The sequence below is a fragment of the Chelonia mydas genome, chromosome 3, assembly GCF_015237465.2.
Source record: "Chelonia mydas isolate rCheMyd1 chromosome 3, rCheMyd1.pri.v2, whole genome shotgun sequence".
Taxonomy (NCBI): domain Eukaryota; kingdom Metazoa; phylum Chordata; order Testudines; family Cheloniidae; genus Chelonia; species Chelonia mydas.
In genome coordinates, this window is record NC_057851.1 from 86,683,297 (window position 1) to 86,698,117 (window position 14,821).

The 14,821-nt window shown below is 44.6% G+C and overlaps 1 protein-coding gene and 1 pseudogene across 1 annotated transcript in view; one reads left to right on the forward strand and one right to left on the reverse strand.

Moving 5' to 3' along the window:
• LOC114018723 (amine sulfotransferase) overlaps nucleotides 1–6,015 on the forward strand; it is a 30,700-nt gene extending 24,685 nt beyond the window's left edge. The window contains exons 4-5 of the mRNA XM_043543137.1: nucleotides 3,102–3,228; nucleotides 5,885–6,015. Coding sequence (XP_043399072.1) covers nucleotides 3,102–3,228; nucleotides 5,885–6,015 — 258 coding nt within the window. The remainder of the gene's footprint in view (nucleotides 1–3,101; nucleotides 3,229–5,884) is intronic.
• Nucleotides 6,016–7,480: 1,465 nt separating this feature from the next.
• LOC102934827 lies at nucleotides 7,481–14,454 on the reverse strand (annotated as a pseudogene).
• Nucleotides 14,455–14,821: the final 367 nt, after the last annotated feature.

Genomic DNA, 14,821 nt, shown 5'->3' on the forward strand with positions numbered 1-14,821 from the left:
ATTGCCTCTGCATTACCTTTGTGAATAAAATGTTCTTTGTGAATAAAAAGTTCTTCTCCAGGAAGTCATGGGGCAAACCACATGGTTGGCTTTAATATCAGCTATCTCAGTCTAAGAGCTCTGTGTAAGCTCAAAAGCTTGTCTCTCTCACCAACAGAAGCTGGTGAAATAAATGACGTCACCTTACCCACCTTGTCTCTCTAATACAGAATGCTGTATGTCTGCTCTATAGGATACCTCTCACTAAGGTATTTGGTGTGAAAATAGTTGGTATGAGTGATAGTCCCAGTGAAAAGACATGAATTTGCTAGCAGAAGATACAACAGAGGAATCCAGCAAAGATGCAGGAATCAACATGAATATATAGTCCTGGAGGAGTTACTAGCTTCTATTAGCAATAGCTTGATCCCTTTCAGATAAATAGGTATGGTTGCAGATAGATGGTTTTTAAAAAGTTTAAAGAATGGACAAGGGCAGAGATCTTCAAACGTATTTAGGTACTAACTCCCCATGGGAGTTGGGGGCCTGTCACGGGGTCCACTCACCACTAGTGGCGCCTCCTCCTGGGCAATCAGCTCTTTCCAGGTCGAAGGCCCTCTTCCGCTGCTTGCCATCACTCTATTGCCTCTCTTTCACGGTGTGGCGCTCAGGGTGCTCCTTCTTTGTGCCTTGGCTCTCCAGCCAGGTCACTGTACGTGTTACACTCTGGTACCTCAGAAGGGGAACTATCCTCACGAATGGACTCATGCAATATTTCCGTTCATTGCCCAGACAGTGTCACTTCCTCAGCAGCTGGTTGGGAAACCGGGACGACTGCCTGAGCCCATTTGTCAGGAAGAACTTTAGACCCCCTTCTGGAGTACCACACATATAGTGACCTTGCCAGAGGCCAAGTCATGAAGAAGGAGCACCCTGAGTTCCAAACAGTGAGTGAGAGCAAGAGAAGCAACAGAGTGTGCGGCAAGTAGCACAAGAGAACTTCACACCTGGAAAGAACAGATTCCCTAGACTGGACAGGAGGAGGTGTCCCTTCCCGTGAGTGGACTCTGTGGCATCGGTGGAGAACATGGACACGCAGTCACTCCAATACAAGGGGAATGTGGAGAGCCATAATGGAAAAAGGGAAAGACAATAGAGCCACAGTATGCTTTTTGTGCAGAGAGCACTTATACCCTCCCATGCTGGACTCCAGAGTCACCTCTTTAGCAGAAAGGGGGTGACAAACAACAGGGATGGAGCGAGGGCCTGCTGCAGTAGGTGCTGGAGAACCAGCAAAGACAGTGGGAGGCACATTGGTACATTCAGAATTATCTGGCCCAGCTGGCCGATCAGCAACTGGCTCTAGTTAAGTTCCTGGGGGAAAAAGCTAGCAGAGGCCTGAGACAGCAACATAGAAAGGGAGCTACCAGGGCCAGAATCCTGGTGTTGCCGGCACCCAGTGCCAGAGGTGAGCAACAGCAGGGGTTCGTTGCCCGGTGTGCGTCACCCAATAATCACAATGGGGTGGAGAAGCAGAAAAGTTTATTTGCAGCTGCAAACAAGGTACAGGGAGAATAGAATCTCAAATCCTGCACACAAAGCAGGAAGTTACACAGGCTTTTATACATCCTTTCTTCAGCATACTTATCCAATAGCAAGCTGCCCTAAGTATCCATATAGCCAGCCAATCCAGTTACCAGCTAGTTCCCTTGTTCTCTGTACCAGCTGTTAAATCATACATAAAGCTGCTTTATTCATCATTGTTCTTCCATATCTGCCCTGTTTGGCCTTGTTTAGTTTCAGGCAGTCTGACTCTGACTCTACTCTGCAACATATTGTTGCAGATCCTCAGCATAACTGCTGTGTGTGCCTCTAGGCAGGGGGGGCCAAGGACACTTGGGCCTAGTACGCATAACTGCTGCGAGTGCCTCCAGGCGGGGGGAGGAGCCAAGCACACTTGGGCCTAGTGCGAGGGGGCTTCATCGACACTTGTGGTCTTCCATCCCCTCGAGTTACCTAGTGGCCATGCCCAGGATCCCCAACACTAGCCAAAGCAGTGTTATGCCTGTGGGAGACAAGGACACCCCAAAAGAGAGTGCCCTGACTAGGAGGGGGGAGAGAAGCCTTACTTAGAAAACATCCGAAAATTGGTTTTTGGCCCTATGCTATTTAACATTTTGATCAATGTCCTGGAAGAAATCATAAAATCATCACTGATAAAGATTGCAAATGACACAAAGACTGATTAAAAAATTAAGAGGACAGATCACTGATACATAATGATTTGGTAAGGTGGACTCAAACGTATGTAAGGGGACTGTTGCCCCCTTACTAACATTCAGTGGGGGTATTTTAGTTGCTAGCTCCCAGTACTAAAAAGGGGGAAGGGTCGATGGGGAATCAGGACCCTGAGACTGACAGTCCCCAGGAACAATGGGAAGAGGCCAAAGCTCTAGGTCAGCCTGAATGACAGGGCGGGCAGGCTAATCAGGGAGTCAGGAGGCCAGGGAGGTCCTGTCCTCCCTGTGAGCTGGAATTGCCTGGGTCAGACAGGGTGGGGCCGAGCTAAGGAGAAAGCCGGGGCCTGAGTTTAGCTGGGGAGCAGAGCTGTGCCGGAAACAGAGCAGCCCCTGTCGTGGGAGCAGAGCTGCAGCCCCAAAGCCAGAGGCACAGCCCAGAGAGAGCAGACTTGCCCTGGGAGCAGAGCTGCAGCAACCAGAGCCAGAGGGGCCAGAAAAGCAGCCCACGAAGCAGGTCAGTGCTGGGAGCAGAGTCACAGAAGCAGCCTGCAGAGCAGACCTGTCCCGGGAGCAGAGCTGCAGCAACCAGAGTCAGAGGGGCCAGAGAAGCAGCCCAGGGAGCTGGAGGCAGAAAAGCAGCAGCAGCAGCGCTGAAACAGAGTGGTGGAGCTGGGGCTGGAGCAGTCCAGAGCTGGGTGCGGTGAGCAGTTGGGGAGACCGAGGGGGACCCTGGGCAGTGGGCCCAGCACAGGGAGACGCCTCAGCCAAGGGGCTCTGCAGGCCAGGCTCGGATCATAACCCCGACAGGGCGAGGGTGACACTGGGAAGAAGGGTCCTACCACTTAGAGCCTGAGAGCACGTCAGTCTTTTTTTATCTTGCAGGTTATTCATGTAGCCAGAAATCCTACGGATGTTGCGGTTTCCTATTTTCGTTTTAGCAAGCATGCATTCATATTTGAGACAATACCAGATTTTCATATTTTTCTGGAGAGGTTTTTAGATGGGAAAGGTAAGGTTTCATTTACTGCTAAAAAGCCAAACCCTGTTCACTGAGCACAGCCTGAATAAACTATCCATGTCAGTAAATTATACAGAATGTGGTGCTGGTCAGAAGTCTCCCCCTTAGATGGGCGTGGGGCTCGGGTGGAAGGGCAGTTCTAAGGCTGGAGTGACTGCAGTAGGATCCACAGCTCACTAGAGAAATTCAGTGTGCAAAATCATTCCAGAGGAACTGTGCACCAATAAAGTGCATGTTGCCTGATTTAATTTATCTCAATTAGGTATTCACTCTGAAACCTATTAATGAATATTTAAATACATTTTGACAATTAAGTGCTGAAATAACTGAGATGAGCAGATGCTAATAAGCACTGTCCAAAGAAAACAGAAGTAGTAAGATGCTGATCACTTTAGTAGAAATGTCCGACTACTGTGCTTAGTCCACAATGCCAAACTACCACCACACCCTCCCAAAAGCCAAAAAGACTCAGCTGTCACCTGTCCAGCTCCTGAATTCTCCCTTAATTATTTCTTACAATGCAATGTTCTCTCTAATGCAGCTAATATAGCCTCTCTATAAGTATATCAGAGGGATAAATACCAGGGAGGGAGAGGAATTATTTAAGCCCAGTACCAATGTGGACACAAGAACAAATGGATATAAACTGGCCATCAGGAAGTTTAGACTTGAAATTAGACGAAGGTTTCTAACCATCAGAGGAGTGAAGTTCTGGAGCAGCCTTCCAAGGGGACCAGTGGGGGCAAAAGACATATCTGGCTTCAAGACTAAGCTTGATAAGTTTGTGGAGGGGATAGTATGATGGGATAGCCTAATTTTTGGCAATAAATTGATCTTTGACTATTAGCGGTAAATATGCCCAATGGCCTGTGATGGGATGTTAGATGGGGTGGGATCTGAGTTACTATAGAGAATTCTTTCCTAGGTGTCTGGCTGCTGAGTGTTGCCCACAAGCTCAGGGTTTAGCTGATCACCATATTTGGGATCGGGAAGGAACTTTCCTCCAGGGCAAGTTGGAAGAGACCCTGGGGGGTTTTCACCTTCCTCTGCAGCGTGGGACACAGGTCACTTGCTGGAGGATTCTCTGCACCTTGAAGTCCTTAAACCATGATTTGAGGACTTCAGTAGCTCACACGTAGGTTAGGAGTTTATTACAGGAGTGGGTGGGTGAGATTCTGTGGCCTGCGTTGTGCAGAAGGTCAGCCTAGATGATCATAATGGTCCCTTCTGACCTTAAAGTCCCTGACTCTATGACAATTTAAGTTCACAGTAAAATAACTTGTTTATTAATAAAACCGGGAATAGGGCACACTTGTTCATATTTAATTCAATAAAAAAAAATCTTCCATTTTTTGCTGAAGTTGCTGCAGACTCTCCAGTTTGCCACACTGGAGAGCTGAAGAAACCATGAAGATCCTCACTTTGGACTTTAAGCCAGGTTGCCACAAAGGACACAGGATTTTGGATAATACAGTGGCATTTAGTTCTAGGCAGCTCACAAAAAATATAATAGAAATTATTATCCAAAAGTAAACTATCCAGAGCAGGGATTGGCAACCTTTGGCACGTGGCCCACCAGGGTAAGCCCCCTGGTGGGCCGGGCCAGTTTGTTTACCTGCTGCGTCCACAGGTTCAGCCGATCACAGCTCCCACTGACCACAGTTGTCGCTCCAGGCCAGTGAGGGCTGCAGGAAGCTGCACGGGGCCGAGAGATGTGCTGGCCGCCACTTCCTGCAGCCCCCATTGGCCTGGAGTGGTGAACCGTGGCCAGTGGGAGCTGTGATCGGCTGAACGTGAGTATGCGGCAGGTAAACAAACTGGCCCGGCCCACCAGGGGGCTAACCCTGGCGGGCCACATGCCAAAGGTTGCTGATTCCTGATCCAAAGCATAAATATGTTGTACTGGGTAAAGTACCATTGTATGAGGCCAGTGAAGTCTAAAGGTAAAAGCACAACTTGTTGGCTATGTAACTGTCTGACTGTCTGTAAAACCCAAGTCAGGTGTAAGCCACAAGGGGGTCTTGGGGGTCTAACTGCCATTTTAGGGGCCTAAACACAAAATGTAGATTCTCACAAGCCCCATTCAGCTGCCATTAACTCTGTAGGTGCCTAAATTCCCTAGATGCCTAAGTTTTCCCTGGCAAAGTCCCCTAGGAGCCTCCATTGGGCATGTGCACAGATATCTCAGTCCTGACACATCTGAGCAGCTTGGTTCTTTGCTCACGTGGCAGGATTCACAAAGTAGGCGGTCCCCTGTCTATCTTGCCCATGTAACTGTATCCAGTAGGTGTGCTCAGAGGCCACCTTATAGACCATCTACCACGTCAGGACCCACATGACAACACAGCCAGTAGAGGTGGTGCCCCTTTTTACTCTATCACGCAGGAGTTAGAGCACTTAGAGGATGTGGGATACCCTGGCTGAAATTTCTGCTTTCACACATGTCCTAACCACTGGGTTATGGGGTCTTCAGGAGTGAGACAATTTCCTCAATCTTTCCTGTTGAAGTTTTCCACTAGTGTTTAAAGGAGGGACTTGAACAGTCATTCTCAGCCCTTCTTCTGACAGTAGGGTGCTAAAGTGTTGATGATTGAATTATTTTGCTCTCAAAGATCATTAACATTCAATTATTTTTCCCCCTTGTAAGTACTTGCTAGCTCCTGGTTTGATCACATCAGAGGCTGGTATGCCCACAGAGCTGATTACAATATTCTCTTTCTTACTTATGAGGAGATGAAGAAGGTGAGGCCTGTTGATATCATTATATCTAAACACTGAAGTGGCACAAACTTTGTATCTCTGGGCCAGGGCTGCCTTGCATCCCTTCCTTCTCCCCTACTCACAGTGTCCCATTCTCCTATCCCCTTTGTCAGGGATGACCCCCACCCCACTCCCTCAGTTATGCCAGAGGCTCCGTGTGCCTCACCTCGCACCAGGCAGGCAAGTAGCCATACGGTTCTCCCAGTCATCACAAACCCAGCTATCTATGTTTCTAATGATCAAATCTCCCATTACTAACACCTGCCTTTTCCTAATGACTGGAGTTCCCTCCCCCGGAGAGATAACCTCAGTGCGAGAGGATACCCCAACATCATCTGGAAGGAGGGTCCCAACTATGGGAAGGTTTCCCTCTGTTCCCATTGACTGCTCTCCTTCTCTGGGCCTTTCATCCTCCTTAACAGTGCAGGGGCTGTCTGACCAGAGGTGGGACAAATCTACAGTGTTCCGGAAGCCTCACCAACAAACCTCTCTGCCTCCCTTAGCTCCTCCAGTTCCGCCACCCTGGCCTCCAAACAGGGCCACCTCTAGGCACCAGCAAAACAAGCAGGTGCTTAAGGCGGCACATATCTAGGGGCGGCGTTCCGGCGCCGGCCATGCCGCCCCTAGAAATGTGCCCCTGCCGCTCCAGCTCGCTTCCGCCTCCGCCTGCTCCCCTGAGTGCTCCGCCACCGCTCCGCTTCTCCCCAGTCCCTCTCAGGCTTGCTGCACGCAAAACAGCTGTTTTGCATGGCAAGCCTGAGAGGGAGGGAAGAGAAGCTGAGCGGTGGCATGCTCGGGGGAGGCGGCTGTGGTGGGGCGGAGGTGAGCTGGGGAGGGGAGCGGTTCCTCTACCCCCCCCCCCCCCCCCGCTATTTCCTGCGCTCTCCCCCACCTTCACTCATCTCCGCTCCGCCTGCTTCCCTGAATACACTGTTACCTAGGTTAATGACAGGGTTTTGTTTAAATCAAGAAATTTATATTATAGTTTAGTGTAAAGGTTTTAAAGAATGGCAAGTGTACCTTGCCCCCTTCCCACTCCCCTTCCAAACTACCTCTCGAAACTCCTTGTTAGCGGCCCCTGTTTGCAAAGGGGCTCTTAGATTATATTTCTTTGGCTAATTTCATACTCTAAATAACCCCTGAAAGCTGTAGAGACAAAATCAGTTCCGATGCTCACCATGTGTGAAGTTTCCCAGAAACACTAGACAGAAATGCTTTCAGTGTTCTCGAATGTTCACTTTTTAATTTCTTGAAGATGACCCTTCCCTTTTACAAGTGGCACAAAATGAGTGTTACCCTCCACAAGAGCTTATTGAACATTTTCATTTTTAAAATATATTGACAAACTTTTCTCACAGATCAAAAGACAGCTGCACTACTTTGCTCAGCAAACATTTAAGACATTGCATTGAGCAAAGGAGTGCAGCTCTCTTTTAATCTGTGAGAAATGGTGCCTGATGCATTGTCACACAGCGATACACCCTCACTCAGCAGTTTTAGTTTCCTGAAGCCAAGTGTTTCCTGGGGACAGAAAGTTGTGATTGGAAGTCTCGGCAGCGAGCTTCAACACGTCCTGTGCCAGGATCTGCAGGATTAAATTAGATTTGGTTGCTTCTGCCTTAGCTTTGCAAAGAAAATGTCCTTTGCCTCGTTCCAGGAGGTTACCTTCCATGGACTCATAGTTTGCCCCGGGATCAGTTTTCATTTTATCAAATGTAGCATTTTCCACAACAGTGTCCAGCTCTTTTTCATTTAGCTGCTTTCCTAAGAATTTTCAGATTTTCAGTAGGAAGATATATATATATATATATATATATACACACACACACACACATACAGAGAACATGAAAAAATGTTCTCTGTATATATATGTTCGTACTGTATTTTCCAATGCATGCATCTGATGAAATGGATTTTAGCCCAGGAAAGCTTATGCCCAAATACATTTGTTAGTCTCAGAGGTGCCACAACTGCTCCTCTCTCTTTTTGGTGATACAGACTAACACGGCTACCACTCTGAAACCTTTCAGATATAAAGTGATTGACTGGTCTCACCTTCTTCATCTCCTCATAGGTGAGGAAGAGAATATTGAAGTCATCCCTGTGGGTGTACCAGCCTCTGATGTGATCGAACCAGGAGACAGCCAATATTTATGAAGGAGAAAAATTATAGAAATAAACGTTAATGATCTCAAACAGAAAAACTGTTCAATTATTGACATTTTTGCATCCTAATAATCTCCCAAGCACGGCTGCAGAATCGATGGAGCAGACTTCCTTTTTTCAGCTTCTCTTCCCTCTGCTGTTGGGGGGATATTTGGGCTCACAGAGAGGTTATTCCAGTTCCTGTTTTTATTCACAGCCTTATTCTGGATTATCTTTCACCTTAAACATGAGATAAAGGACAGGCCAAGTCCAGCTTCTCATCTAGGGATCTGAGGACAAGTTTTGTTTTTTTCCACAAACAGACAGACCATTACATGATAACGAATACACATTGCACTGTTACCTCTAGAATCCACTGGCACCATAGCATGGTACTTGCACCCAGCACAACATATTTGCACTTTTTTGTCCAGGATTATTTAGCCATAGATAATATTTTCCATTGCTTTTGATGGATAAGTGATCACAAACCTAGAATTAAATTGATAGATTCCTAGATTAATAGATTCTCTGGCCAGAAGGGACCATTGTGGTCATCTAGTCTGACTTCCTGTATAACGCGGGCCATTAAACTTCCCCCAATAACTCATAAACATATCTTTTGGAATAACATCCAATCTTGATTTAAAAATTGTCATTGATCGAGAATCTACCATGAGCCGTGGTAAATTGTTACAGTGGTTAATTACTCTCACAGTTAAACATTTATGACTTATTTCCCGTCTAAATTTGTCTAGCTTCAACGGCCAGCCACTGAATTATATTATACCTTTCTCTGCTAGATTGTTCCTGATGTAGGTTCTTGCAGACTCTAATCAAGTCATCCCTTAAATTTTGCTTTGTTAAAATAAACAAACAGATTGAGCTCCTTGAGTCTATTGCTATAAGGCACATTTTCGAATCCTTTAATCATTCTCATGGCTCTTCTCTGAGCCCTCTCCAATTTATCTGCTTCCTTCTTCAATTGTGCGCACCAGAACTGGACACGGTATTCCAGCAGTGGTCACACCAGTACCAAATACAGGGGCAAAATAATCATGTCAGTGTTGATGCCCAGGGTGAAACTAATCTCTTCCATTCCTCTCTGTCATTTGATACTACTTCCATCCACTCAATGGTGTTATGATAAACTATTGTGACCTCCCTATGAAGGGTTCTTTTTAGGGTCTCTTGGGCTCCCTCATTTCCTAACCCAGTTGGTTTCCACTTGACAGCTTCATGTGGGACTCTGTGTGTTGGCATGTGAAGTGCAGGTCCTATATATGTCCAATATTCTGCTGGAAATAAGCTGCTGGCTGGTGATTCCTTGGATATATTTATTGGATGGAGAGAGGTCATCACCAATGTCCAGAATCTTTGTAGGCACCTATTTTCGAAGGCGTCTGATTTTCTGTTTAACATTTTGTAGATATTTAGCTATCAAAGCCATATGTTAGCACAGAGAAGTTTGAGTTGAAAATTCTCAGTTTTGCTTTGGTACTGTATATCTGTGATGTCCATGTGCTGTTGAGTTTAGTGAACAAGGTGGATGCTTTTCCTAACCTTGATGTCACATTATTCTTGATGTTCCTGTTGGCTAGAATAGCACTTCCCAGATAGATGAATTATTCCACTTTCTTGATGTTTTTGCCTTCTAATATGACATTACCACTTGACGTCTGAGTTTCAAGGATGTCAGTAACTGATTCTGAGCCCTGTTTGACCTGCAGATTTTGCCAGGTTGTCTTTCTTTCTTTGTAGCTTTTCCAGGGAATTGCTCAGTAGTGTCTCAGTCCAGGTCTTCTAGGCTTTTACCATCTGGGTTCCAGTTTTTGTGTTACTAACACACTTCTTCATTATCCTGTCTATGGCAATGCCAAACGAGCAAAAATAAAGTGTGTCCCTGTTTCACATAAGTGTCCACAATGAACCACTCTCTTGTCAGTTTGTTCACTCTGATAGAGCAACCTTGCATCTCTATACATGGCCAGTATGCTGTTGATGGGTTTAGCTTGAATTTCACAGGACTGAAGAATATTCCGCAATGCACACCCATGCAGGCTGTCAAATACCTTTTCTAAGTCAATTATATCAATGATGAAGGAAATCTGGAATTCACTGAATTGTGCTTGGTGTCTGACTTAGTTCCTGCAAGCATCCTGTTCCCTTCTAGAGACATACACAAAGAACCATGGGATTTGACAGATGGCAAAACAAAAAAAGAAATCAATTGCATCTGAATCAGTTCAAGATTCAGGTCATCTGTCCAAGATGCAAGGGCAGATCATGCCATAGATGACAGGAGCAACCAAAATCTTTGCATTGCCAAACTGAAATTAAAACTGAGAAAGACCAACTTTAAACAGAACGCAGATTAATTCTTCTAATTAAAGAAATTAATAATCTAAAACTGAAAACAAAAGTGTGCTCTGAGAAATTCCAGCATGAACTATGGAACAGATTTGGGGTGCTGACAGAGGCAGAGGAAGGTGAGCTAGAGATTGGACCTGAAGAAAAATGCACAGTGCTCTGAGACAACGTGATTCAAGCTGCAGCAGTCACAGCCTGGTATCAGCACACACACAGAGCAAGGACTGAATAAGCCAAGAGACCTAGCATCTCAACAAGGAAAGAAAAGCACTGAAAGGAAAACTCCTGAATGCTAAGACAAATGAAATATTAGAAGAAGCAAAGGGAAAGTACAAGAAAGCAGACAAAGCAGTGAGAAGTGTGGACATTTCAAAACAGGAAATGGGCCAATAAAAAGCCAAGATGAAAAAAGGCTTACAACTGAGGTGTAACAGGAAGACACGTGGGCAGAGCATGTCAGACAAGTCGTCAACAGACTCAGCCCCAGATATTGATGAAACATGTGAACCTAAACTACTTGGCATTAACACTGATGCAACAGAGATGTCAGCAATACAGGCTGCAATTAAGAAGCTGAAAAACAACAAAATGGCAGGAGATGATCAAATCACAGTAGAAAAGCGAAAAGAACTGGACCCTACTACCCTAATAAAACTGACAGAACTGTTCCAAGTTCTGGGGAGAAGAGACCCTTCCTGGCAAGTGAAAACATGGAGTCGTTGGCAGAGTAACTAAAAAGGGTGATCTCACTGACGGCAATAACTGGAGAGGAGTCACACTACTCTCTGTTGTAGGGAAAATCATCTGTAGTGTGATTCTAAACAGGACAAAAGAGGCAGTGGATTCAAAGCTTGGGGCAGAAGAGGCTGGATTCAGGCCCAAAAGCTCCTACTCAGATCAGATAGTCACACTAATTCCCATAATAGAAGAATGTGTAGAATATATTTTACTATGTACTGAAATTTTCAGTGTTCCATAAGCTGCCTTAGTGAGAATGTTGCATTGTCAGAGATATTAAGAGAGAACTCCGGAGCTAGATAGGTTACAGCTGAGTCTTTTGGCTCTTTGGAAGGTAGAAGTAGTGGTTTGGGATTGCGGGATAGGCATAATAATTGTGGAAAATTACTAAACCAGAAAATTAATTGTCGAAAACTACTCTGTGTTCTCTGTATAGCGCTCATCCTCATCTCCTTCCATGTGTTATCTGAGCGCCTAAGTGGAGCTGAAGTGTGTTGAAATCTTCATTGTTAGGTTTCAGAATGAACACCCAGTTGAGATACACGAGGCAACTTGCACTTTATTGGTGCAATGCATGTGCTTATACAGCCCCCCTGGACTACCTTTGCACAAAATCTCTATTGTGAGCTGTGAATGATACTGCATTTATTGCAACCTTAGACCCCAGGTTGTGAGGTGGGGGCCAGGATTTTGAGCAGCTCCACCATCTAAGTAATTTACCCACTCAGATAGTTTACTCAGGCTGTGGTCAGTGATCAGGGCTTAGCCTTTTAGCAGTAAATGAAACCTCACCTTTCCCAGCTAAAAACCTCTCCAGAAAAATATTAAAATCTGGTATTGTCTCAAGTTTGAGCGAAAGGCTGGAAAAATGAAAATAGGAAACCTCAATGTCATTTGGGTTTCTGGCTACATAAATAATGTGCAAGCTAAAAAGTGTGACAGTCTCAGGTATATTAAAGGGTCACAATTAACCTACAAATCGGTGGTTTTATAAAATTGCTATTGCTGCAAGTAACATTAAAATCATTATATCTGAAAAGGGCTAGAATAAGTACTTTAGTAAGTAGTTTATCCTGATTTAAATGAATGGGATTCTTTTTGTGTCTTTGCCAGCATTTTCTGTACATTCAGTGGCATTATTGCGATTCCTTAATTCGAAAGACCCCCATGCACATGCATAACTGTCTACATATGATAATACCATTGAACTCAAGGAGATTACTCAGTATTGTAAGGTTAAGCACATGAGTAAATGTACTTAGGATCAGATCTTCAAGTTATTTCCAGTTATTTATATGGGTCTTTCACACAGCAAGAGAGGAGCAAAACCATTTAAAAATCATGGAAAATGTGACAAAAAACAGCACAGAAATTAACAGGGAGTGCAGTTGCAGGTGCTGAAAAGAATTTATCTGAAAAGAATTTAAACTTGAATAAATTGATATGATTTTAAGTTCCTTTGAAATACAAACACTGTTAAGTCAGCAACAGATATTTATTTGTGTGCATTGTGTCTGGTATATTGGTAAAGTATTTCAGTGAAAAACATATCCTTAAACTTGAATCCTAGTAAGCATGAATTTCTTGCTCTTTCAAAAAAGATTGCAGCTGGAGATATTTTTAGAGAATTGTAATGGATACAATGTTTAATAAGTAATGCTAAAATGCATTGCTGAACAGCACAACCAATTTCTCCAACAATTTGGAGCTGAGAATTTCTGGAAAACCACACAGACAGCTGAGCCATATGGTGGTGCACAGTAAGAACAGCCAGCCAGAAGCCATGAAGAGAAAAACTCCCTGCACCATCAACATGGTCTTAAAATTGTGAAAACCTACATGAGCCCTGTAAAATATACATAAGCAATACAAGATTTCCAGATGTCTGTAGTTTAAATTGTGCTCTGTGCAGCTTAGGAGATGATGTTGTTCCATTTACTTTTACCGTCCCTGTAACTTTAAGGAGTCTTTCTGCATGGGAAACGGGGCTGAGCTAGAAAGCCAATCAGGAGGAAGGTTCCTATGGATTGAGAGGTTGCACTGATGGAACTCATGTGGTGCAAGCTCTGCACCGTGCATCTGCTCATCTTATTATAGGTGTTACTGCAACAGAGAGAAGGAAGCTGCAAGGGTGACTGTGAAGGGAGTCTCATGGGGAAGTGGGTGCACGGCCCATGCCACCTTTCATGGGAGATCCAGGTAGCAGCGTAAGAGATTGGCATCGCTCCCACAAGGCAGTTCTCACACTTTCTCTACAATTACAGCAGGCCAGTAACACACACCTTCAGTGTGAATGACTCTCTGTTTAGATTAAAGAAAGCAACACAGGAGGGCAGGGCAGCCATCTCCATGAGAGAGAGCTTAGTGTGAATCCCCGGCCCTGGGAGATCCTTCCTCTTGAGCTGCATCTGGCACAGTTCTGCCCCCTATCATTAGCAAGAAGTTTCCCGACGTTTAAAGATGCAGGAGACATAAAACATGGATAGCATTAGAGCTTACAGTTACATAGCTACAGACACCACAACAACAAAACCACTGTAATTTACAATATAACATGCAAACTGTAATGATCCTAACCCATCAATAATGCCCCTTTTAGGGTGAGCTGTCATGATGAGGATGAAGCAGCTCCGTTCTTGGCCCAGAGGCCACGCACAGCAGTCCCATGAAAAATGGGATCTCCACTGAAACTGGACACTGAAGTCCTAAGGTCTTGATTGAGATTGTTTTCCCCCCTTTGGCTGGGTTTAAGGACATGGAATGCAGCTTTGGAGGAAGTGAGCTCCATCCCCATGCAGGGGAGATTTGCTTTTGGAAGTGTGGTTGGGGGGAGGACAGACAGACAGGCTCAGAGGATTTATTGGTGAAAGCTACAAGTTTTCCTTGGTAATGTTAATTAAATGGTAAAAATAGTTTCACCTACTTTTGCTCTCTTGTTCCTCAGATCTCTTGGAACTAAATAGTAAAGCAAAGAGACAAGGTGATGGAGGATGGTCATAATGGATATTAGTTACGTTATACTACAGCCATGGGACTCTGCATTTTGTTTCCATATTTTCTGTTCCATCTCGATGGCCTTCAAGCTTGATGATAAATCAAGCTCAAAATATTCTGAGTCCACACAGTCCCTGGGAAAGAAAATAGCCTTATTTGAAACAGCTTTGATGCTAATTTTATTTGTAATATCATGTAATTATCTGCCATAATCACATAATCTCTTCAAAACTATGTCTCATTCTACTTTATAAATGAAGTACAAAAGTTTGTCTTAAAGGGAATCCATTAATGCAGCAGGGATGGGAATCCAAACGGCATTATATTTTTGTACGTTTTAGTACAAAAAAACCTGTACAACACACCCTCGCTAGAACGTGTGTCTATATAATGTGAATTTGGATACAATGCGGTCACAGCCATGGATCCCAAATTTAAGTACAGTACAGTACAATTTTTTTTTTTGAGTATAGACGTGATGAATCAACCACTGAGCGCTCTCCTGTCGACTCTAGTACACCACCAGAACCAGGAGCGCAAGCATTTAACCAATTCTAGCTCTCATTTCTATCTTTTT